Source organism: Bidens hawaiensis, unplaced genomic scaffold (genome assembly GCF_021521415.1).
Source record: "Bidens hawaiensis isolate Kalapana, Puna unplaced genomic scaffold, B.hawaiensis_p1.1 tig00025458_1, whole genome shotgun sequence".
Classification (NCBI taxonomy): domain Eukaryota; kingdom Viridiplantae; phylum Streptophyta; class Magnoliopsida; order Asterales; family Asteraceae; genus Bidens; species Bidens hawaiensis.
This window is the reverse complement of record NW_027494072.1, coordinates 194,342-219,048: the sequence shown is the minus strand read 5'-3', so window position 1 is coordinate 219,048 and position 24,707 is coordinate 194,342. Positions and strand designations below refer to the sequence as shown.

Here is a 24,707-nt window from a genome sequence, read left to right as displayed (position 1 = left end):
ACGTTAGGGGTTTCAGTTGTTGGTCAAGATGAATGAAAACCATATAAAGTTTTACCCGGAATGATGATGGTTGGATGATGAACACGAGCTCACCGGAGACAAACTTTGGAGATCAATTTAACGATTATAGAGAGCGAATAGGTGTGTTTTGATTATTGCATTGGTTATAGATTGTGGTTAGCGTCGTATTTATACTAGTAATTGGAGCGTAGGCTAGTTAATTGCATTAATTGATTGGTGGCCGTTTTTCCGGCGATAGTTACGGTGGTCGCAGATTTGTTTTGATGATTTGAAGCCGTTATATTGTAATTATAGAGTTGATTAATGTTTATGATCGAAGTCTAAGGTTGTTATGCTGAACAAACGGGTCAACAGCGATGAATACGGCGTGAATAAGGGTATGCCGGAGCCACCGCCGGTTAGCCGGAAAAGCGGGTTACAGGGGGTTGGGACGGGGGGCTCGGTGAAATAATTAACATAATATTATATTTTAATTGTAATTTATAACTTCGGTCCCTGCACTTTAAAGTCATAATAAAACATGAATTTAATTTAAATTACCATTAGAACCTTGTACTTTGAAATATATTGATATTTGAAAAGAAAGTTATATTTCTTGGATAATATTTTAAGATCCAAATTACAATATAATCTACGACTTGAATCACGAACTTTGAAATGCTACCTAATCTTGTTAGAAGTCAATATGTTTGGATTATTTCGTATTATGCCCGATAGTTTGCGAATCAATTAAACATTTAAAAAAACTTTAAATCCCGAGGTTTCGTTAGTTGATATAAAATAACGGAAAATGAAATGAATGTTGAGAACATCATAACATATATATTTATAAACAAAACCGAAAATTCAAAACGGGTCGGATTTTCGGGTTTGAAAAGTAATGAATGTTACAAGCCAAACACACGAACCCGAACTTGCTTAAAGAAACGTTAACTCATAAACGCATTAAGGGAATGAGTTAATAATAATAAAGTGAATATAATATAAATACATAATAACAATAAATGAGGATTAAAGTGTATTAAATTAATACGAACGGGTAAAGATGAATACATGTCGGTTCGGCTAACTTCAAAGTTAACCCCGTTAACTTAAGAAATAAATGACAAGAGATTATAGAGTATTAATACGGGTACATTATTAAACAGTAAGCCACGCATAACTCAGGAAAGGAATTACTATTAACAGTGAACGCAACAGGATCCAGGTGAGTTCTAGCCCCTTTATGTGTTATGTTTCCGGGACTGTGTGTATACTACGATGTGTTTAGATTTATACACTTAACTTAAATGGTAAGTGTATATTAGATAATGTTTGCGTATGAATGTGAATGTTATTGATTGATTAACTAGTATGCAAGTAGTTGATATATTAGTCATGATTGAAGGATGTAGAAAGAAAAGCTAAGGAAGGTAGAGTTGTAGGGTATACTAGAGGGCACCGGGCCCTATTAATAACCGAGGTATGTAGGGCACTAGACCCTTATAATATCAAAGGTAAGTAGGACTGGACTATGAGGATATCCAAGGTATGAAGGACACCGGATCCTTATTAATTCCGAGGTATGTAGGGTATGGACCCTTATAATATCCAAGGTAAGTGAGGACCGGATCTTTATAGTATACGAGGTGTAGTTAGTAAGAAGTATAAATATATGAATGTATGTTGATTAATAGAGGAACAGGTAAGTATTAATACGTATCTTTGGGCACGTATTAGTAAGTGAATGCATTGTATGTTAATTCACTAGAACTCACTCAGCGTAGCTGGCTTTTAGTATGCACGCAGGTAAGTAGGATGAGACAGGTGGCTTGAGGGAGATACGTGGCGAATAAAGGAAGACTGGCATCGAAGAAAGGAAAAGACACATGTTATTTATATTTTCTATTTAAAGACTTATGTTAAGTTATTATAAGACAAGATAGTTATGCTATGTAGGAATGGTTGACTTTTAATTCCGCGAAATGTTTTTATTAACTCTGATTTACGAATTATGTGAATGAGTAAGTCCAACCAGCGAGAAAGTAGGGTTCCCGGGTCAGGGGCCTTACAAAAGACGAGTGCATCCTGATGTGGTGAATTTAGCCAATAGCTCGTTTGAAGGATTCATTGGCCGTTAAAAAAAAGAATTGAGTAATGTGCTTTCTTTTTTTTATTTTAATGTATTGTTTTAATTTTAATGCACTTTTTTTTAAAATTATTTTTTAATGGAATTTTATTTGTTTTATTTTTGTTAAAAGACTTAAAAAAAATAATAATGAGATAATAAATGGAAGGAGCTCCATCCACTACATTTTTTTTTTGCAAAAAACCCTTATGGCGACGTGGCGCCTCATGTCGCAAAACGACCTCATAGGGGCTCCATCCACTACAAATAATCTAATACTAGTCTAACACAAGATCATCGGTCATCGTCTAGCCCACAAATGCTTGATTAACTCATGACGATGGTTTTTGTGTACCTTGCGGTTCTTGATATATAATACATTTTGGAGTTTTTGTTCATTGGGTCGATTCTGGTCGTGTGACATCAACTTGGTAGTTTTGATAAATAGCTATACCCTAGTCCTCAAGAATCATATTATGTAGAATCTAACAAGTGTAGATGACATCCATTATTTTTTCCTTTGTTCAAATTCGTAGTGGATTCATAATCAAATGAAAATTTTTCTTTAGAACTCCAAGCGCCCTTTCAGTATCTTTTCGTGTCAATTTTTGCTTCTTTGTAAAGTACTTCTTTTCGTCTTCAATTGCAGATGCGTAAGTTTAAACATGTGTCGACCATTTGTTGTAAATGTCATCAACCATGTAGTAGCCATGCTTGAATTATTCCCCATTTGCATAAAACGTTTGAGCGGGCTCAATCCCATCTATAATGCCATCGAATATATCGAATATTGGTGACTTATTGATAACATTTAGGTCGCTATTTGACCCGACAACACCAAAAATTGCATGTCAGAACCACAGATCTTGCAAGGCCGCCACCTCATGTATAATAGTGGGGTCGAGGTGATCACCCCGGTGGAACTCACCTCGCCAGGCCGTAGGACACATCCCATCCAACATGCATACATTCGAGGCTACTGAGGATTCCGGGAAAACCAAGTTTTTCATCATATATGACTTAGATATCTAACAAAGTTGGTTTACACAAATATCTCCTTGAGTTAATCGATATGATCCTTACATATAAGTTTTGTTAAAAATACTATGTAAATATTGTCAAGTATAAACTCAAAGATAAAATAAATATACCTTAACTAAAGATACACACACCTTGACAACAAAAATAAAAATAAATAAATAAATAAATAAAATGATGTAAGTCACACACAATTTGGTTATCTCTAGGTATTCATCTATTGTGTCTGACGAAAGTCCATACGCTGGTTGTCAAAGAGCGGCTTTACATTTTTGCATAGTGGTGAACCGGGTCTACCTCTAGCATCTAATCTTCGTTGGAAAAAAAGATATTGTTCCGACAAATCATTTGCTAAACGCATTAATAGTTGTCTACTCCTTTGAAATCGTCACCTATTCATTATAAAGGGGACCGGGGCTAAAATAATGACGTACCAAAGTTTCTTAGCGCCCACTAGATCATGATCAAGAGGTGGTTGTCTCGTTAGCTTGCGTCGCCTTTAAGACCGCTCAACCAAAAGGTTAATCGTTATCTTGCCCGTTTAAAAAATAAGGTCGTCTCTTTTAAAGAATCGGATGAAGTAAATCAATTCCATTCCATTTTATGTTAATGTTATTTTTAGTGAATTGAAGAAAATTGAGTAGGAAGGGGGACTTTTGTTTTATATTTTGAGTGAGTTGATAACATGTGTGAGTATGCAATATATTGAGTTTGATTTTTTCTTTTAAATCTGATTGACGTATTATGCCAAGGAAATACATATGCTCACTAGTAGGGGCAAGAATAGGATTTCAAAAGATAGTAATATTCATAAAGTGTTAACTAGGGGCTGTAAGTGAACCGGACGTCTGTTCGTTGAATGGGAAGTTCATTTATGTTCGTTCGTTTAATAAATAAACCGGACACGGACAAAAAAATTTTGTTTGGTAAGCTTAACGGACAAACACGGACTAAGACAGTGTTCGTTCAATAATGTTCGTGAACGTCTAGCAATGTCCGTCCGATTACGTCTGGTAACTTTCGTCCAGTAATGCCCATTTATTAGTGTTGTGTATGTTGAAATTCTTGAAGAATGAAGAATATGAAGCTTGTTTCTTAAGAAACACTAAAAAAATTGTGGATTTTGAAAACCAAAACATTATTTTAATACGAGTATGTGTTTGGTTACTATGCCAAGTGTTAAGTATTTTTGAATATCACGTGGTGTAATTTTCATTAGTGTTTATGTTAATTATTTTGGTATGTTTATGTGTGTTTGTCCATTAATGTTCATTAGTGTCCATTGATGTTTGTTTGTCTATTAGTGTTTGATTGTCCATTAGCGTCCGTTTACAATACTAACGAACGGACACAAACGAACACGGACAAATTCCATTCCTTAATGGACGGACACGAACACGAATTTTCGTTCGTTAGGGTGTTTATGAAACGTTCGCTTGTCTGACAAAAGTTTAACGGATGAACACGGATAAGGTCCCGTCCGGTTCGGTTTAGTCCGCTTACAGCCCTAGCGTTAACCATTTCCTTCATTGTCATGCACCATGTATTGTGTCTTGTTATTTACTTAAGCATTTGATCAATGTAAGCATTTAGCCCTTTAGAAATATTTCTTTGAATGGAAATTAATTGTTGCCTTTTCTTCATTTGGCCAGGTTATTATTACTATAGAGTAATTCCAAACTTTGGTGCCGCTAGACCTTCTATTGGTCCAAGTGGCACCAAACTATTGGCCGCACCAACTTTTATATAGTTTTTTATTATTTTAGCTCCGATATCGTAACTAACGTTACTGAAATCGATCTAATTCACGATGACTCGCTGCTACAGTGTCCGGGACTGACAACGCTCGGGTTTATTAACGTCCGGTTTTATTGACCTTTTTTCACGTAACGAACATAATCCAAACCAACCTAATTTAAGTCGACTTATCGTTGCAACGCCTGAGACTGACAATGTTTGTGTTTCACCAACGCCCAGGTTTTACCAACTCACCACCACAACACCGGGGACCGCAAGGCTCCGGTTTACTGACCGAATAAAGTCATTTTAAATATTCTTTTTATATGTTAATTTGGCGAATTTATCATTTATTTTTTTTGGGTTTAACCAACGTTGCTTATACTGTAATAAACATAATAAATACTTAACGAATTCGCATAGACTCGCCATCGTAAATCTGCCCGGTTTACCGACCGAATAAATTCATTTTAAATATTTTGTTTTTTATATGTTAATTTGCCGATTTTTTTTTTTGTTTTACCAATGTTGTTTACACTATAACGAACATAACAAATATTTACCGAACTCTCATAGACTCGCCATCGTAATGCTCAGGTTTTACCAGCGTCCGGGTTTTATTGACCGAATAAACATTGTTACAAATATATTAATTTTTTTATATGTTAATTTGACGTTTTATTTTTTGTTTTTAATTATGGTACCATTACGAGCATAATCGATACCGACAAAACTTTTTAACATGTTAATTTTTAGTTATACGAGCGTCGCTATTGTTTCTGTGTTAACGTACACATTATTTTTTTTTTAATTTTGTGTCACTATCTTAACAAACTTAACCCATACCAAACAAATCCGCATTAATGCACCGTCACAACACGACAGCACGGGAGGTGCATATAAACATACCCCAACTGTTGCGCTGGGTAAAAACTAGTTATTGATATTTATGGCTCTTTGTCTATGGTGCGGAACAATTCGCTGCAGCTAGTTTGGGCCTGAGCAGGCGGTGCCCGTTCAAAGCTTCGGCTCCTTAAACACATAGGCAAAGAGCCATAAATCATTATATATGCCTACTTTATTATGATAATAAATTCTTTAATTAACTCATTGAAGAACAAACATGGGGACATCACCCAAATGACTGTGTAGCGGAGTAGGCATGCTATGCTGCAATTTGATGCTTGTATTTGTAAACGCTTCGTGGTAACTGGTAACACATAAGTGAATCAAACTTAAAAAAAAGAACATCACATATTCCTGCTTCTACTGTGATAGTTTTTGGCAATCAACAGGTGGAGAGCTTTTAATCAGCTATTTTCACTACAAAATTCTGATTTGAAACAACCTAATAATGTTTTATTTAGCTTTTTTTTTAATAAATAAACAAAGCTTTATAACCTAGCCCTGCTTGCGGTGCGCACATATGATGTATATATGTGTGAACCCTCGGGTGGGCAAAAGTGAAATTGCACTAATTTTGACGTTATTTTACTAATCTCGTGAAAATAACGTTAAAAGTGACGGACGGTTAATCAGGCATCATGTAGTGGCGTTGATAGCCGAAAGACAAGGGTACATGCACCGATCAGCCGGTGTCCCGATGATTGAGTGCTATGTGCCTTATGTCCAAGGCTTGATGCAAAACTACTATCGAGCCGGGGGTCTCACCGGAAGCAGCCTCTCTATCCTTATGGGGTAGATGTAAGGCTGTCTACATCTTACCCTCCTCAGACCCTACTATAGCTTTGCTATTGGTGGGATATACTGAGTACGATGATGATGAAACAAAGCTTTATAACCGAGCTTTTAAACTTTAAATTTCTGTTTTCTGAAATCGTTTTTGCAGAAAAATATACAGCCCTTCAAAACATAACACAATTAAAAACATTTTGGTTCACGGTTTAGTAAAACTTGTTTAGAAACACAAAAGTCAAATGTTTTTAAGGAAAAGGTTACGTTCTAAAACCCGGGCCTGCAAATTCATTACACAAAAATAATCATATGGTAAAAATTCAGCTGGCCCTGCTTAAAGAAGTCAACAATCGAACTCGCCTTTATACTACATCGATCCGTTAAAAAAGAGAAACCAACAATCCAACATACTATTATGATTATCTTAACATAATCCTATTTGGAACCAAGTCAAAAGTATCTGAAGCCATTGGGTTAAAGAATCAATTAGAATTCGACTTGTTTAATTAAATAGCTTAAACATTTAGCTCGAACACAAGTAGTTTTTTTTGGCTCGTTGGTTACTCAAAAAGAAAAAAATTAGGGGCAAGACCTATAATCAAGTTATATGTAATATGGTCTATTGGTCTGCCTAATTATACTATTTAACAGCAGAAGCTCAATAACAGTAGTGCACAGATCACTTTTATGATGTATAAAACTGTTGGTTTTCAATAAATAAACTCAAGTTTAAGTTGTATATTACCTCTTTTAACCAAAAAGATTATTAATATTAATAAATTAGAAGAATAATTCCCTTCCACTCAGTATAGGTGAATGACTGAATGCATTAGTTTTGATGATCAACACTGCATATTTCTGATTTTTGTATAAAAGTAAACAAACAATACTTCGGTAACGTAACACGATTTAAAATGGTTTTACTGTTTAGCAAAACTTGAATAGAAGCACAAGATCCATCGAAACATACATCAAACAAAGTGCATACCTGAATGTTAAACAGCATTTGCCCATGAAAGAACTTGTATTGGATCAGATCATCAAGTGTTGTCCTGTTTCTCTATAAAGGCGCCATGCTTTCAACATAACACTTGATCTCCGTGAACTGCAACGTTCTTGACAACAGAAACTGATACTGATGATCTAAAGTGAACCGCAACGATTTCAAACGTCTACCCTTCTTGTCAAAGACAGGTACACTCAAAACATCACCGGACAACTTGCACTCCGAGGATAATATAAGCTCGTCCATATTAACAATATCGATAGGATAAGGGCAAGACATCATATGCTCGGGGTACTTAACGACTTCTCTAACCCAAACACGATTTTCATAGTCTTGCAATATCCAAACATGCATTTCCTTGTTCTCCCACGTACGATCATGACACACAACACCAACAAAACCATTTACATCCATAATGTAAGGGTCGTCTTCCGGATACGGCATCACATCTTCAGGAGCGCTAATAATCGAAAACTTCTCCGTTACCAAGTCAAACGCCAAAATGTCGTATGCATACGGGCCATCTTCAAGCAGTAGATGCACTACACTATTGACACAAACACTCATGACACAGGCGGAGTAGAAGCAAAAATGATCCCAATTGAAACCGAGAGGAGGGTCCACATCGATGGTTCTCCACGAACGATCCGACATAGAGAAAATCATAACCTCTACGCGAACACACGGCTCGCAAAGCTTCCTAATGATAATAATCTTATGTTCGTTTCTAGACTTATCCAACCCATACAAGTAATGCACATCCACATTTGCATTGGTTAAAAAATCCGGGTGTAGTTTAAAAACCTTGCGCGTGGTCGGGTTAACGACGAAGGCGCTATAAGCTTGCTGGTCGGGTGAGGTGTCTTTAATACAAGTGAAACAAACCAGGCCATTCAAGTGGACGGGGCCAGTGGTGAAGTAGTAATGAGAGTAATCGGTTTGGAGTGTGGTGAGGTGAGTGAGGGTTTCGTGGTGATCGGCGGAGAGGAGGTGGGTCTTGCGGGTGGAGGTGTCGTAAGCGGAGATGAATAAGGCGGTGCGGGTGGAGCGAGTGAGGTGGAGTTTGGTGAATGATGGGTGGGAGATGTGAGAGAGCCATGGCTTGGAGACTGATCGGAATCGGAGGATGGATTTCAACGGTGATGTCACTTGGGAATTGGTCGGAATCGGCTGGTTGTTGTAGGGTTTGCATTATACGATCGGGAGGGGAATTGAATTTTGATTGTTTATGGGAATTGATGTTGTCTGTGTTCGATCGAGACTTCGACAGAAAACAAGCTGTTGGAATCTAAATTTAACTGACGAACACGCCGGCGTTTCGTCAAGTTTGATTTTAATGTTAGAATGGGAGGATATTTTGGTACCCATACCTATTTTGCTTACCCCTACACAAAACTCACTTGCATATTCACTCATCTTCTACAACTACTACCACTCTATCGCCCACCGGCACCACAGTCGTCACCCACCGCCACCACCTCGCAGGAAAAATTGCCAGAAATTTTCACCAAAAAGTTGCCAGAAAATTCGCCAGAACTTTTTTTTGCTACTAAGTCGCAGGGAATCTTTGTTAGAAAATCACCGAAAAATAGTCGTCACTGGAAAAGGTACAATGTAAAAAACGTAATAGAAAAACACAATTTTGTAAAACACAATTATAGATTTATATTAAAACACAATTTGTAAAAAAATTCACTAATTTTTTTTATATATATAGCAATATGGTACCCATATAAAAGATAAAAAACACTCGTCATTATGGTGTTTTTTTTTTAATTTTATATAAAAAGTTATGGACGTTTTAAAATGATTAGGAAATTGGCATGTGACTTACAAGTTGAGAGAGAAAATCAATAAATGTGTTATCTTATTATGCTATTTCTCTTATCTAACACTTGATTTCACTTATAAACCAATCTCAACTATCCATTTTCAAAATCAATGGACTAGATTACTTCTTATCTTTCATACAAAAAACATATTTTCTATTATAACATAACCCTTAATATGTATAATCGTGTATGTTCATTTGTTTATTATAGTCGTTTATGTATGTTTGTTCATTAATGTCATTAGTGTTTGTTAGTGTTCATTTGTCCATTAGTGTATGTGTGCTCGTTTGTCCATTAGTGTTCATTAGGGCTCATGTGCCCGTTAATATCCATTTACCATATTAACAAACGAATACAAACGGACACAAACAAGCCCAATTCCTTAATGAACGAGCACATACAATAATATTCGTTCAGTAGAGTGTTAGTGAACCGTCCGTTTATCCGACAAAAGCTTAACGCACGAACACGAACAAGATCTCGTTCGGTTCGATTCGTTTACAAGCCTAGTTGGAATGAAAACATCGGCCAATTATAAAACCGATCCCACATCTCACACGAGCCCAAACCATTAATTTACTAGCCCATTTAACATAAAACTTAAGTCCAGATGCTTAAATAATAAACCCAATGTGTTTGGAATTGCTTATTTCACAAACCTATAACTTATTAACCTTTTGAAAAGTTATAAGTTGTTTGAGATTGTTTTTGTTGTGAGAGAATATGCTAATAGGTCACAATGTTGTGACCTGTTAACTTTTTGGAAAAGCTATGAGGAGGTAAAATAAGGAATCCCAAACGCCCCCAAAATTGAGTCTGCACTCCCGCGTCACATAACCCGTTTAATCTCTAATGTTATTTTCTCAATCAATAAGTTAATCCAATAACACTAAAGTTATCTACAGTTTATAGGCTTGAGCTCAGGCTAGAGCTTGTTTAAGCTCAACATGATTTGAGTTTTTAGCAAGTCTTTCTTTAGTAGCTTATAAGTAGCTTGACTCATTTACACCCGTAGTCGCATTTGCCACACTTATTGTTTATAGGAAAGTTCGCAAAGTTGACCAAAAAGGTGTTTTTAGGTCGCTCTAGATTGACCCGTTTTAACACATACTAGAAACTCGATTAACCAATCATCCAACCTGCACAATTTGCCTGTTGCCACATCCTATTGTTATGATATTTGTAAAAATGATGCGACCAATCTCATTGGCTTATAGTTTATAACTTTATTTATCAAATTTAGCTGGCATTTTTATCTGATATGAATTTTCAAAAGATACCATAACCAATATGCGGCAGTTATTTTGAAAGTGTTTCAGGTAGGGCTGTGCAACGGTTCAGAACCGCGAGAACCGAACCGGAACCGGAACCGTTAAATGCTAAATATAAGAATTGGAACCGAACCGTATTTTAACGGCTTTAGTTCGGTTCGGAACCGAGTTAAACGGTTCTTGTGTAAACGGTTCTTACCAAAACCGGTTTTCAATTAAAATTCTAAATATGAAATATTCAAAGGTGCAAGAAACAAGCGACAACCCATAATATAAAACATTATCATATCAACATATTATATTTTAATGAAGGGGATTGAAAATAGATTAGAATAACTCTAAATATTTCAGAAAACCATTATTTTTTAAAACAGATTAAGGGTCGTGGAAGATGATTATTGTTTATCATATTGTAAGGGATTTAATGTAACCGGGAAAGTGAGAACGTGGATGGTTGCTCATACATGGAAGTATGAAAAGCCTACTAAAATAGGATTTTAAAATATAATCTTCAAAGTTTAAACCTAACCCGGTTCTAGCGGTTCTATGCCTGGAACCGCCGGTTCTAACCGGAACCAAACCAGGAACCGTTTTTAGCCAAATTTTAGAACCGGAACCGGACCCGAAATACAATAATATGGTTCGGATCTACCGGTTCGGTTCCGGTTCCCCGGTTCTAGCGGTTCGGAACCGCGAATTGCTCACCCCTAGTTTTAGGGCAGTGATGAAGTATAGCGAGGGGCTAGGGGTGGCCCCGATCCCTTTGTTTTTTACGCAGCAGTGTAAATTTATCCATTTTTTGTCCGAAAATTTTTATATGCGATGTAAATTTACCCGTTTTCGACAGAAAATTTGAGCCCCTTGGAGTTTTCGTCAAAGCTTCGCCAATGTTTCGAGGTTAAGGGTTACGGTTCATGCTTTGTGGTTTGTACAGGTCCCTTGTGGTTTCTTGGAAGTTGGAACATACGCGTGACACGGTTCTAAGAAATAATCTTATATCGGAATCATTTGAAGTTGAGAACACTATGAATTTGCCTTTCACTTGTTTGCAATATATAAAAGAGAGGCTTAATATTTGATGTTTAGTTTTTGATTTAAGAAATTTATTGATTCGGCAAATATCTCAATTTTGTATTGTGCTGATATGTTGGAATCATCACATGGGCCCAATTTGAGAACAAAAGGAAAAACCTTTGAACGCATAATCTTTAACTTTTACGATGGTACTGTTAACAAATAATAAAAAAATGAAATATAACTAATTGTTTGGAGTTTTCTTGACTGATCAAAGTTTCAGTCACCATTAAATTTTTTTTAACCATTTTTGGGAAACCTTAGTTAATGAAGTTATATGAACCGTTTGATTATATGTAGGGGAGGTGGGTTTGTGGGGGTGTCACTTCTTTTCACCTCACCATACTTTTGATTGTTAAACCATTGCGATTGGCGGAAAAGGAGGCGCCAAAGGATCGGAGTCCCTTTGGGCGCTAGGTTGTTAACGGCACCAAGGGGGAAAGAGGATGGGGCCACATGTTTATATTTTTATATATGAAAAAAAGAATAAATAATAATTCTTTTTTCAGTTAAACGATTAAGTGTTTTTAAGTGAAAAGTTAGCAAATGCTCCACAGCCCATGTAGAGGTGACGTGGCGGTAATTTTTATTAGTTAAAGCTCTTCTACTATACATGGTGCTATAGTGACTGAAAAAACACCCCTAAAAAACTATAGGGTTGGTTGAAAATTTGAACGCTTGTGTAACACCATAATGAGATTTAGTCATTACATATTTAGACTTTTAACTTTTTTCGGCTTATAACGTTTATGTTTTGATATTGGTCTAATTAAAGCATTCACATCAACACCCTATTTTTTATCCATATCTCTAAAATATAATACAAATCACAAAAATCTTACAATTACATCCTATATCAGCTTTAAATTTTATGAAAAAAGGAATGGTAAAACCCTATATTTGGGGTTAGGCCTGTAAACGAAACGAACATTCGGTGAACTATCGTGAACCGTTAGGCGGGAAGTTCGTTTATTTAATAAACGAACGAACATGAACAAAAAATTTGTGTGCGTTTAATTAAACGAACGAACATGAACGCATGTTCCGTTCGTTCATATATGTTCATGAACGTTCGTTTATGTTCATTTATGTCTTTTTATTATTTATGTTCATTTATGTATTAATATTAATAGAAAATAATTAAATATTATCTGGATAGGTCATCTGCTTAAAGGTTTTATATTTGTTAATTTGTATTCATTTAAGTTCGTTTATATATGTGTTCATTTACGTTTGTTCATACATGTTCGTTTATCTTTGTTCAGTTATGTTAGTTTAGATTCTAAACAAACAAACACAAATGTCCATTTTTAAATAAACGAACATGAACATAAATATTTGTTCGATTAAGTGTCCGTGTTCTTTTTAAAGTTAAATGAACAAACACGAACATGTCCTTGTTCGTGTTCATTTGATTCGTTTGCAGGCTTTCATTATTCACATTGATGAATACATTGGTCTCAATCTCTAGACTCTGCCGATTTTATTTGTGTTCGTGAACACATTAATTTCCTTAATGAACGAACACGAACATAAAATCTCGTTTGGTAAGTGTTCATGAACCGTTCGTAAACACATTATTTACTTAACGAACGAATATGAACAATGCCTTGTTCGTGTTTGTTCGGTTCGTTTACAACCCTATTTGTGATACAAGTGTACAACTATTCACCTCATATAATTATTAATTATATATTTTTTTTGTGATTGGTTGTGAGCTGAAGAATAAAAAATAATTATATATTTTTTTTGTGACTGGTTGTGAGTTGAAGAATAAAAAATAATTATATATTTTTTTTGTGACTGGTTGTGAGTTGAAGAATAAAAAGATAGTAAAAGTAAACATATGTTATTTAATTGAATAAAGAGTAAACTGTGGTTTTCGTTCCTGTGGTTTGTCTAAATCTGCGATTTTAGTCCAATAGTTTCAAATTTGCGATTTTCGTCCATGTGGTTTCATTTCACTTGCAATTAAATCCGATCCCACTAACCCCGTTAAGTTTGACCGTTAAACCCATCAGCGTGCCCGTCATGTTAGGGGCATTTTTGTCCTTTTTTCCCAAATACACCCCAGACCTCTCACGTGAGGGGGTTTGCGAATTAGAGCTGGTGTTTATTTGGGGAGAAAAAAGACAAAATTGCCCCTCACGTGAACGGCCAGACTTAACGGAGTTAGTGTGATCGGGTTTAATTGCAAGTGAAATGAAACCACAGGGGCGAAAATCGCAAATTTGAAACTATTGGACTAAAATTACAGATTTGGACATACCATATAGACGAAAACCGCAGTTTACTCTTGAATAAAATTAGTTATGAGAAATAAAATACGTAAAGTGTTTTTTCCTCTTATATATGTATGTAAGTTTTTCGAATAAATATGTATGATTTTAGTTCAATCAAAGGATACAAATCACAAAAATCTCACATTTAAATCCTATATCAGCTTTAAATTTTATGAAAAAAGGAACAGTAAAACCCTATATATGGGGATTGGGATACAAGTGTACAACTATTCACCTTATATAATTATTAATTATATTTTTTTTGTGATTGGTTGTGAGTTGAAGAATAAAAAAGATAGTAAAAATAAACGTATGTTATTTAATTGAATAAAAATAAATTTGAGAAATAAAATGTGTAAGGTGTTTTTTCCTCTTATATATGTATGTAAGTTTTTCGAATAAATATGTATGATTTTAGTTCAATCAAAAGAATATGAATGAGGAGGTTACTATGAATGCTTTTAGTGAGCCAATGCCCAATAGAAAGGCTTTACTAAATATTTCGTTATTTACCAATTCATTTTGGTAACTAAAGTCACACATACCATAATTTCATAAATGCAGATGGTGACGGATCCAACAATTTTTCTCAAAGCGTTGATTGTTAACATATCTAGTGTTGGCTATAAACAATTATTTTTTTGGGGGGTGGGGTGGGGTGGGGTGGGGAATAGTAAAATACAAAATGGTAAACTATGTGAACGCTTGATCTTTCATCTTATATACTAGGTCCCTTGGTGAGTGTAAATACGTATAAAATGAGTTAAGACTTTTGGTACTTTAAACACCCTTTTTCTTGAAATTCTATATACACGTTGTCAAGACATCAAACAAAGCTTTTTGACACAGTTTGCCAAATCATAAACCTCTAACAAGCATATAATTTGGCAAACTTAATCAGTCCCCTTCATGCAATGTACAACTCAAGATTCCAAGGCTAAAAACTTTTCCAAAAGCGACCTAAAGGAAGATGTGCTAAAGGTTGATGATTGATCGAGACGACACAATCATCTTGATAGAACAAACTAAAAGCGCGCCGATCGTGGACCACTGATTCTTTCTTGCTTCTACATATATGATTGAAACTGAGTTCAAGTAATTATCTAATGAAAGTAGTCTTTTTGTTTGTTACAACTTAACCTAGATTGGTTTAGTAGGTCTAGCTAGCTACAACTTGGAATCAAAAGATATGGTGGGTAATGCAAGCTACTTCTTTTTAGTTTTTACAAGCTTTATTCTCTCATATCTCCTCATCACCCAATAAGAGTGGGCTGTAAACAAATTTCCAAACTTTAGTGGCTACGTATTTTTGAAAATCAATTGTCCAATTTCATATTTTTTTTATATTTGATATGTAAATATACTTTAGATACATATATTGATACGACACGAAATTGATTCTAAATTTAGCTTGCTCTTATTTGAATCGGTTATACGATGGTAAACAAGTCCAAAAAGACTAGCATAAAAACAATAAGTCTAATTTGTGCTATAAGTAAAGTTACGGGGCCCATAAGCATTGGAAGGAAGGGTCTCGACGAGCTATAGACAGTTTGACTCGGTTTTCAAACCTAAATTCTATCAACTCGAGCTTCGATTTCCTCGCTAAAGATTTTATTTTAACATTTCCTAATCATTACATTTAATGCATGAACGCGCAAATCATTTATTATTTTAATTTACGTGTTTATTTATGTTTGTAAGTTCTAGACTTCAAAATTCATTATATATATTTTAAAGAATTATCACTTTACAATTTCGTATTCTCCTATATGTGTCACATTTGTACAATCAGATTATTTATAGCCTGATGGGTCAAATGAAATTCAATGAAGTGGTTTTGTTGACTGATTAGGTGCCACACAAGCAAGACGATGCCAGATCGGACAAAACCACACGTGACATGGTCAATGTGTGGCTAGGAGGAGTTCTAGGAGAATAAACACAATGTACGGACATTATTCATGTAACATTATATAACCAAACCAACCTTCGAATCCTTAATTCACCAATCTAACCGTTCTAACGTACCTTTGTTCCATCTTACTCGTCTGTCTCTCTCTCTTTCTCTAGAAGCAAATTTCTGTTCTTTAAATTTTCTTGGAGCCTACACGACAAGGTTTTCAGAAGTCGCAGGTTTTAATTCCGAATCATTGTTTCTCCAACAACTCTTTGTGTTAGAATATATATTCATTTCAATAATCTGGCCCAAAGAATGTTGCACGACCTCGTACATCCTCCCAATCAACCTCATCTGGTAAATCATTTGTTTATATAAAACGTTATGTTAGAAGATATTAATTAAGTCTCCGTGGCGGCGTGGCCTATATGGGCTGCCCGTCATTTTAGACATAGATTTTTAAGGTTTGTTAGTTAGCGGTATGTCAATATCTACGAAAAATTTCTCTGCCCGCATGCCTAAATTCAATCATTTTACCAAACAAATTTAAAGCATGTCGTTTTCTATGTTGTAATCACAAATATCTCTTCTTTTGGTATTCATATCTCTGTCACCATCGACAACGTTGTTAGGTTTAAGTTATGGTATTAAAGTATATTTAATCACACATGTATAGGAATAAATTAATAACATGAAGAGTTATGGTAAAAATTTAAAAATATGTTAAAATTGTTTGTTAAAGTTTTTAATTCTAATTTTTGTGTTATTAGGAACATGCATCCAGCCCTTTGAGTGATCAAATATTAGAGTTTTGTGAATCTGATTTATTCAAGGAGACCATACAAAATTCAGATGTTACTTCTGTATCAAATTATTGTTATGAAGAGCAATCATCCTATGCTAAAAACCTCTCTTTCCCTCCTGATATGATCAATTATGCTATGCCTGCAACCACCACCACCACCACCACCACCATCACTTCTAATTGCAGTGACGGTAATTTCACCACCATGTTTGAAGAAAAAGCTATGGAAAGTGACACGTCTACTCCTCTAGATTTCACAAACCTCCAACAATATTCTTTTAGTCATCATGATGATCAATTTGACCTCTCTCTACTCCAAAACCAGATTTCGCATATTCCACCATACCCTCATCCAAATGATCAGACCGATGTTGTGTCTATGATGGGATCGATGGGATGTGAAAACGAGTTCTTATCGATGCCACCTTCAAAGTGCATGCGGTTGAACAACCCTTCATCCCCTAGCAATTGTTTTCTTGATCATTCTTACCTCGCATCAAGAAACTCAAACCCCATCTTACCGGTGGAAAGTTGTGGAATTTTCAATGGGAATTTGTCGTTATCGAATGAAATTCAAGCTCATGAACTAGATTTTTGTGCTGATAATGATGGCATCTTCTGCTCGGATCCTCTCCCATCCCCTTATAATTCTAATGATCAACTCCAGGTAATCATGTTTCATTCATGTCTTATTCAGGACGAGTATTCGGTTATAGGATTGATTTTAAAAAGTTTATGGGTACAGGACCGCGGGTATATTAGGTGATACCTGCCTGACTATCTGAAAAACACTTACCCGCAAATAGCCTATTATTATTTTTTTTATCATTTGGTAGCTAATTCACTAAATTATGTTTTTATGCTTTTTTACTTTTTGAGCAATAAATTTATATATCAAATTTAAAATGGTAAGAAAAGTATTTGAAAATCACAATCAGTAACTTTTAACAAACGGCATACCCGTTGGCGGCCCGCAATTAATTAACTGATTGATACCCAACAGGCATTCGGCCTGAAGTGGGACTGAAACTATCAATACCTGTTGCAAACCTGTTCATTACCATCCGTACATTTTTTGTTGATCTTGTTTGAATTAAAGGTACTTAATGATGAAAGCCAGCATCTCGTTAACAACGGAGGTGGGTGTTGTAATCCGCCATTAGCACCTCTCGAAATAGCAAGTTTAGAATCAGAAAGCTTTAGAGCGTCCAACAAACTAACTAGCGAAGAACGAAAAGAGAAGATTCATAGATACATGAAGAAAAGAAATGAGAGAAACTTCAGCAAGAAGATCAAGGTACACAATTCCAATCATCTTCTACCTTTTCTAAAATGAAAAATCAGTAAACTAGTCATGGTGTTGTAGAAACTGACGATTGACTTTTACAAATAATGAATCAAACAACGCTTGATGCGTGTCTTCTAGCACAACAGATTTTCATTATGGCACGATGGAATTTCATCCAGATCCATATATCACTGCTAAAAATTAGCATATACAACCTTATTGTTACATAATGTAATTGTTTGTTTCAAATGCAACTTTTTCAAGATGTATCTCTTTGGTAAGATTTGCATTCGGTAACGAAAACGTTGCAGTAGGTTTAATGCAACGATTTTTGTAAATAAATGTTGTGTTAAGCCAGTTTTTTATATTTGATCCCAACACATCAGATCAATACATGGTGCGACCAAATCATATTGTTGCGCCATATTGGGGCATCAAGCTTATCTTTAAATGTTTTTAAAATGTTTTTTTAACTTAATTATTTTTCAAAACGCTTTTAATAATTATTAGTAAGAATATTGCTTTCTTAATTTCTTTAAGAACTAGCTTTTAATCTTTCTATAAAAATATTATTGATTTATTGCACTTCTTTGTAACTTATATATATATATATATTTTATATATAATAAAAATACATGGTAAAACATTACAAATTAACAACAAAGATAAAATGGTAAAAACAAACATCTATAACAAATATAAATATAAACTTATTTTTTTAAACCGATTCTTAAATAAATAAAAGATAATAGTTTTCCTTGAAAAAGAAGTGAAATATATGAAAATTTAGTGAATAAACAACCCCTCTGTCAAATTCTCGGATGAAGAACTCTAGTTTCATGATTTCCCTTTTCTAAAATCATCTTAAGTCTTAACTACAATTTTCTTATAGTATGCGTGTCGAAAAACCCTAGCCGACAGAAGACCTCGAGTAAGAGGAAGGTTTGCCAAGAATGAAGAATTCTTAGATCACCATAGAAACACTTGTAACACTCACGAAGAAGACACAGACGAAGATGTGAAGTCTATGCATGTAAGAGCAAATAAGATAAATTACAAATGAATTTTTTAAATTAAAAATTCTAAATTTTTGTGTTATTATGAGCATGCAGGTGGTGGTGAAAGAAGAAGATCATGAAAAGTTGGATTCATCGGACATATTTGCACATATAAGTAGCTTGAATTCGTTCAGATGCAATTACCCAATCCAATCTTGGATTTGAACATATGTAGTACAGTTTTGCAGGAACTTGTACTTGTGTTGAAATATAGGATGTGTACATATTCATATTTATAGCTAACCATTTATAATAACGGTGTCAAATTTGTTAAAACTCAGAATATTATTGTGGTAAATATATATTCCCATTGACAATTTTGTGTATAGTCTAATAAAATGTAAGGGGCGAAAACAAAGAAAATGATGTAAATAATTTAGTTGTAAATATAACAGTACTATTTTACTCGGCATATAGTCTAATAAATATAGTTAACCAACGCTTAAATAATAGTTACAATTTTACAATCCTTAAATATAAATTTTTACGGCGCTTGATATTACCCCTAATACCTGAATGAGTCTTTCTGAAATAAGACATAACTGTTCATACTGATTTTGTTCAGGCCCACCTCACCCAGAAACACTATCAAGAAAAAACCTACCGCCGTGAAAAACATCCTTGAGTCATGTTTTAAACCTGAGACAATAATATCCTAAGTCTTAACCATCAATTCATACAATTAGACCATACGACCCTTATGTCACATATGTGAACACATTCGATTTCCAAAAATATTATGACATTCTTATACAAAAATACAAACCTTACATTATGACATCTTGATGTTAGTCACTTATCTCTACAACCTTTTCTTGTGATATTTGATTCCCAAATTAAGTGTCCAACAGTGAAGCACAAGATTGACAAGATGGGAGAATGACTTAAATACACTACAAGAAATTTTGATATGGCGAAATTTTCATGCCCTATAGCGACAACAAGTCGTTGCATCTCTTGTCGTCATCTAGGTGATGTCGCTACAGGTCTACAAGTCGTCGCTACAGGGTCGTTGCAATAGAGTACACCTATGCAACGACTTGTCGTTTCTATAGGTTTTCGTTGATAACATATTTGTGGAATAAAAATAAATATATAATATAATTTATATTTAGGTATTGATATGACTTGTCGTGGCTATAGATTCACCCTGTGGCAACGACAAGTTGTCGCCATAGGGCTTTCAATTTGTATATTTTTTTTATTTTATCAATTTTTCAGGTTTACAACAAAATAAAAAACTTGTTGTGAAACTATAAGATTTTCAGATTTCTTAGCAAATAAAATCATTGACTGATAAATTACCAAAGTTAAACAACTGCCAAATTACAAACGTTAAACCATCAAATGTTTAGATAACTGTTATGCACAAACCATCAAGTTATTTATAACTAATCACTACCTACATTCATTCATATCTTCATTTTCGACATCTTGACTCTATTGGTCGATTGTTTGTTTTGTCAAAGATGATTTCATTATTCACAAACATTGTACATACAGGAGAAAATATACAAGAAACCTATCATCATATTCTTATGGAGATATTCTCGAAATAATATACAATACAAATATATAAAAATATGTTCCACTAATACGCCCCCACAGTCGAAGCATTAGCTTGCCGAATGCATCGACTGGATCGGAAATGAGAAAATAATGGTTTCGGCAGTCCTTTGGTGAATATATCCATGTATTGGTAGTCGATGGGAACATGCAGGACGTGCATGGTGCCAATCTCACGAATAAAGTGAATATCAATTTCAACGTGCTTCGTGCGCTGGTGTTGAACCGAGTTATGAGACAATTACATCGCAGAAATGTTGTCACAATATATAATAGAAGCATGTCTGATGGGGTCATGTAGCTCGAGAAGTAGGTTACGTAACCATGTTAATTCAGCCGTTGTATTAACTACTCCTCTATATTCTGCCTCGGCACTTGATCTTGAGATAGTTTGTTGTCTTTTAGATGACCAAGAAACCAAGTTTCCCCCAATGAAAACGTTTCGAATCCGGGCAACCCCCAATTCACATCAAACTAAGTTTGAGTCTGGGTAGAGATTCAGGAGACCTCATGTCAATTTCTCTAATTTTATCTACTTTGCCAATAAAATCTCACTTTGATTTTAGTGTTCTTGGGGCAATACTCCGATCTACTATGAATGCTGAAGGATGTTATCTGGAAATTTAACTATAATTTAATTTCAAAAAAAAAAAATAATAATAATTAAAGCAAGAAGTTTAGATATCCGTTTCACTATCCGATCGAATATCCGAACTTCGGATATCCGAAATTTCAGATACAGATTCGGATAGTGAAATGCACCATTCAAAATGCTCGGATATCTGACTTTGAACACCTCTAGCTACTGGTGGTCCCATATATTAAAAAAGGATTATTACATATATCCCCTCCCTAACTTATCATATTACATATTTCCCCAATCTTAAACATCTAACTTAGCATATTACCATATTACCCTCTTTAGTTAACAATACCCACCCTCTTCAATTTACAAACCTGAAAAAAAAAACACAGCAGCTCTTTAACTCAATAGTCCTTCCATATTCCATATTCAGATTAGTGAACGAACACAGCTTCCATCTTCAGAGAACGAAAACAGCAGTCGTGCTTCCTCCGACGTTCGCGGGTTCCTCCGATCGTCGCGCTTCCTCCAATGTTCGCGGCTTCCTCCGGCGTTTGCGATTCCTCCAGCGTTCGCGCTTCGTTCGACGGCGTGCAGCGATTCCTCCGGCGGCGCCCGGCACTCTTCCAACTTCTGACGACCTCAACTAACTGGTAACAATTTCTGTTTGTAACTTTGTATGAATATGTTTGTAAGATAATTTTACAATATAAAGAGAACATGGTGGCTTTTGTTTGTATGCATATTATGGTGGTACGGATAATTTTATAATATAAAGAGAACATGATGGCTTTTATTTGTATGCATATGTCGGTAACATAATTTTTGGTAACAATTTTTGTTTGTATATATAAAGAGAACATAAAACCTAATTTATAATATGTATAATTTGGATATTTATGTTTGTATGCATATTCCTGTAAAATAATTTCTTTAGCACAGCGGATAAAGAATATACATGGTTTATAATATGTATAATTTGGATATTAGTAATGAATTGTGTTTTAGATACTTTTATTATGTATCAATAAATTGTGTTTTAGATGCTTTTATTATGCGTGAAATCTTAATATTTATTTGTTTTTGTTTATTCACATTAGGTTATTATGGAAGATGATAACATGGATTTTATGGGAAGCCACTCATTTACACCATGGGAGAATATGGATCAATCACCAACAATCGAGAATGCTAGCGTCCAAGTATCTTCTAAGTACAAAATAAAACTAAAATATGGAGGCTACTTTCGGTTAGCTAAGAACACGTCTAAAAAACGCTATTGTTTCGGCTCTCAAAAATGCATTTACATTGACACATGCATATACAACTTTGATGATATGATTGAAGAGGTTGCCACTCATTATCCTTCTGACAGAGAGCTGATTTTCTCACTTTATTACATTGACAAAGATGCCAGTGTGCAATCATATATTAAGGTTGATTCTCATGATAACTTTCAACTGATGCTTGGTATGTATGAGGTGGAAAAAGAGTTAACCGTTTATGTGACAACGGATAATAATGTTGACATGTCTTCAATGCAACAAAGGTAATTGTTTATTTGATAAATTATTAATTTATTGTACAAATAGTTTTTATGAGAGTTGTACATCTTTTGTAGGGGTGAGGATGGAGAACACGGTGAAGAATGTGATGAAGAACATGGTGAGGAAGAATCCGAGTATTCATTAAGTGATGATAGTTATCATAGTTATTATGGTACGGATACTGAAGTTGATAGCACGGATACTGAAGTTGAGCTAGAGGATTCACAACCGAAAACTTACAAAAAGAAAAGTCGAACCATTACGGTTAACTCAACATTTGAAAATGTGAATGCGTTTAGAATAGCGTTGGCCCATTATGCAATCACGAATGGATTTGCCTACTACATTGAGAAAAGTGAACCGAAACGGGTCACGACAAGGTGTTTCGACCTAAAGTGCAAATGGAGGACACATGCTTCTCTCATGCAAGACGGTATTACATTTGAGGTAAGTGTTGACCAAAACTGTGCATTTTTATAAAATCTTATACCTTTTTATATTGGTAATAAAATGTTTATTTTTAACCGAAATAATGTAGGTTAAGAAATTGGTAGATACGCATTCTTGCATTCGAAGTAACAAAGCTGTAGCTATGATGGCAACTCAAGGATGGTTACAAGTGTTATTATAGATAAGCTAAAATCCGATGGGGATGTCTCACCTACAGAACTCCAGAATTGGATTTTGAAAAATTACAATGTTGATGTAGCGTACATAAAAGTCTATCGAGGGAAAGAACAAGCTCACGCTAATATGTATGGGAAGTGGGATGACTCGTTCTTGAAGATGAACGATTATAAAGAGGAACTACTAAAGCGAAACCCAGGAAGTGTTGTTGAGGTTGATTATGAAATAAAAGGTACTAAAAGGCTATTTTTACGTTTTTTATTTCACTAGTAGCTTGCTCGAAGGGGTTTCTTGATGGTTGTCGGCTGTACATTTCTCTAGATGCATGCCATCTAAAAGGGAGGTTTAATGGGGTACTAGTCAGTGCCACAGGTGTTGACGGTAACAATTCTATCTTTCCTGTGGCTTATGGCGTGCTAGAATCAGAAAATAAAAATTCATGGATATGGTTTTTTGAGTTACTTAAGAAAGCAATCGGTACGCCTAATGGACTAGTTATCTCATCCGATATGCAAAAAGGTCTAGACATTGCAATTACACAAGTATATCCTACTGTTGAGCATAGAGAATGCGTTAGGCACCTATATAGTAATTTCAAGAGGCATTTTCGTGGTGAATTTTTTACTAGAAACTTATGGCATGCTGCAAGGACCTATCGTTTAACCAAGTTTGAACGATTATTAAATGAAATAAGTGAAGCAAATAACGACGCGCTTACTTATCTTAATGAGAATCACAATAGGATTTGGAGTCGTGGCAAGTTTGGGACAACGTCAAAGTGTGATTATATTACCAATAATATTTTGGAGGCATTTAATTCTTGGATAGGCGAGGTGCGTGTTCAGACGGTACTTGACCTACTTGATTCCATTAGTGAGATGATTATGGTAAGACTGGATAAGAAAAGGAGGCTTCTTACAAAATGGAAGGATACCTTAGTACCTAAAACTAAGAGTTATCTCAACAAAATCTCCAAGGTTAGTGTTATGTTTTAAATATATATATTTTTTGAATGTTTTGAATGAACTTTTTTTTAATATAATTTGAATGTTGTATGTAGAATTTAGGCGAGTATGAAATTTGTAGAAGTGGTGAAAACCGAGCAGAAGTAAAACACACGGGCCAAAATTGGGAGGTTTCACTTGATGAAAGAACATGTACTTGTTAAAGGCATTCCGTGTGTGCATGCGGCGGTTTTGATCCTTCTCACAAGGGATGCAAACTGGGAGATATATGTTGATTCATATTTTACTATTGAGAAGTGTAAATT

The 24,707-nt window shown here is 34.9% G+C and overlaps 1 protein-coding gene across 1 annotated transcript; it reads right to left on the bottom strand.

Annotated features, from left to right (window-relative positions):
- Window positions 1-7,614: 7,614 nt before the first annotated feature.
- On the bottom strand, window positions 7,615-9,020 carry LOC143571671 (F-box protein At4g22390-like). Its single transcript, XM_077057036.1, has 2 exons — window positions 9,005-9,020; window positions 7,615-8,713 (listed from the first exon to the last, which is right to left on the bottom strand). The coding sequence occupies exons 1-2, from the start codon at window positions 9,018-9,020 to the stop codon at window positions 7,659-7,661; spliced, it is 1,071 nt and encodes a 356-aa protein (XP_076913151.1). The 3' UTR covers window positions 7,615-7,658.
- Window positions 9,021-24,707: the final 15,687 nt, after the last annotated feature.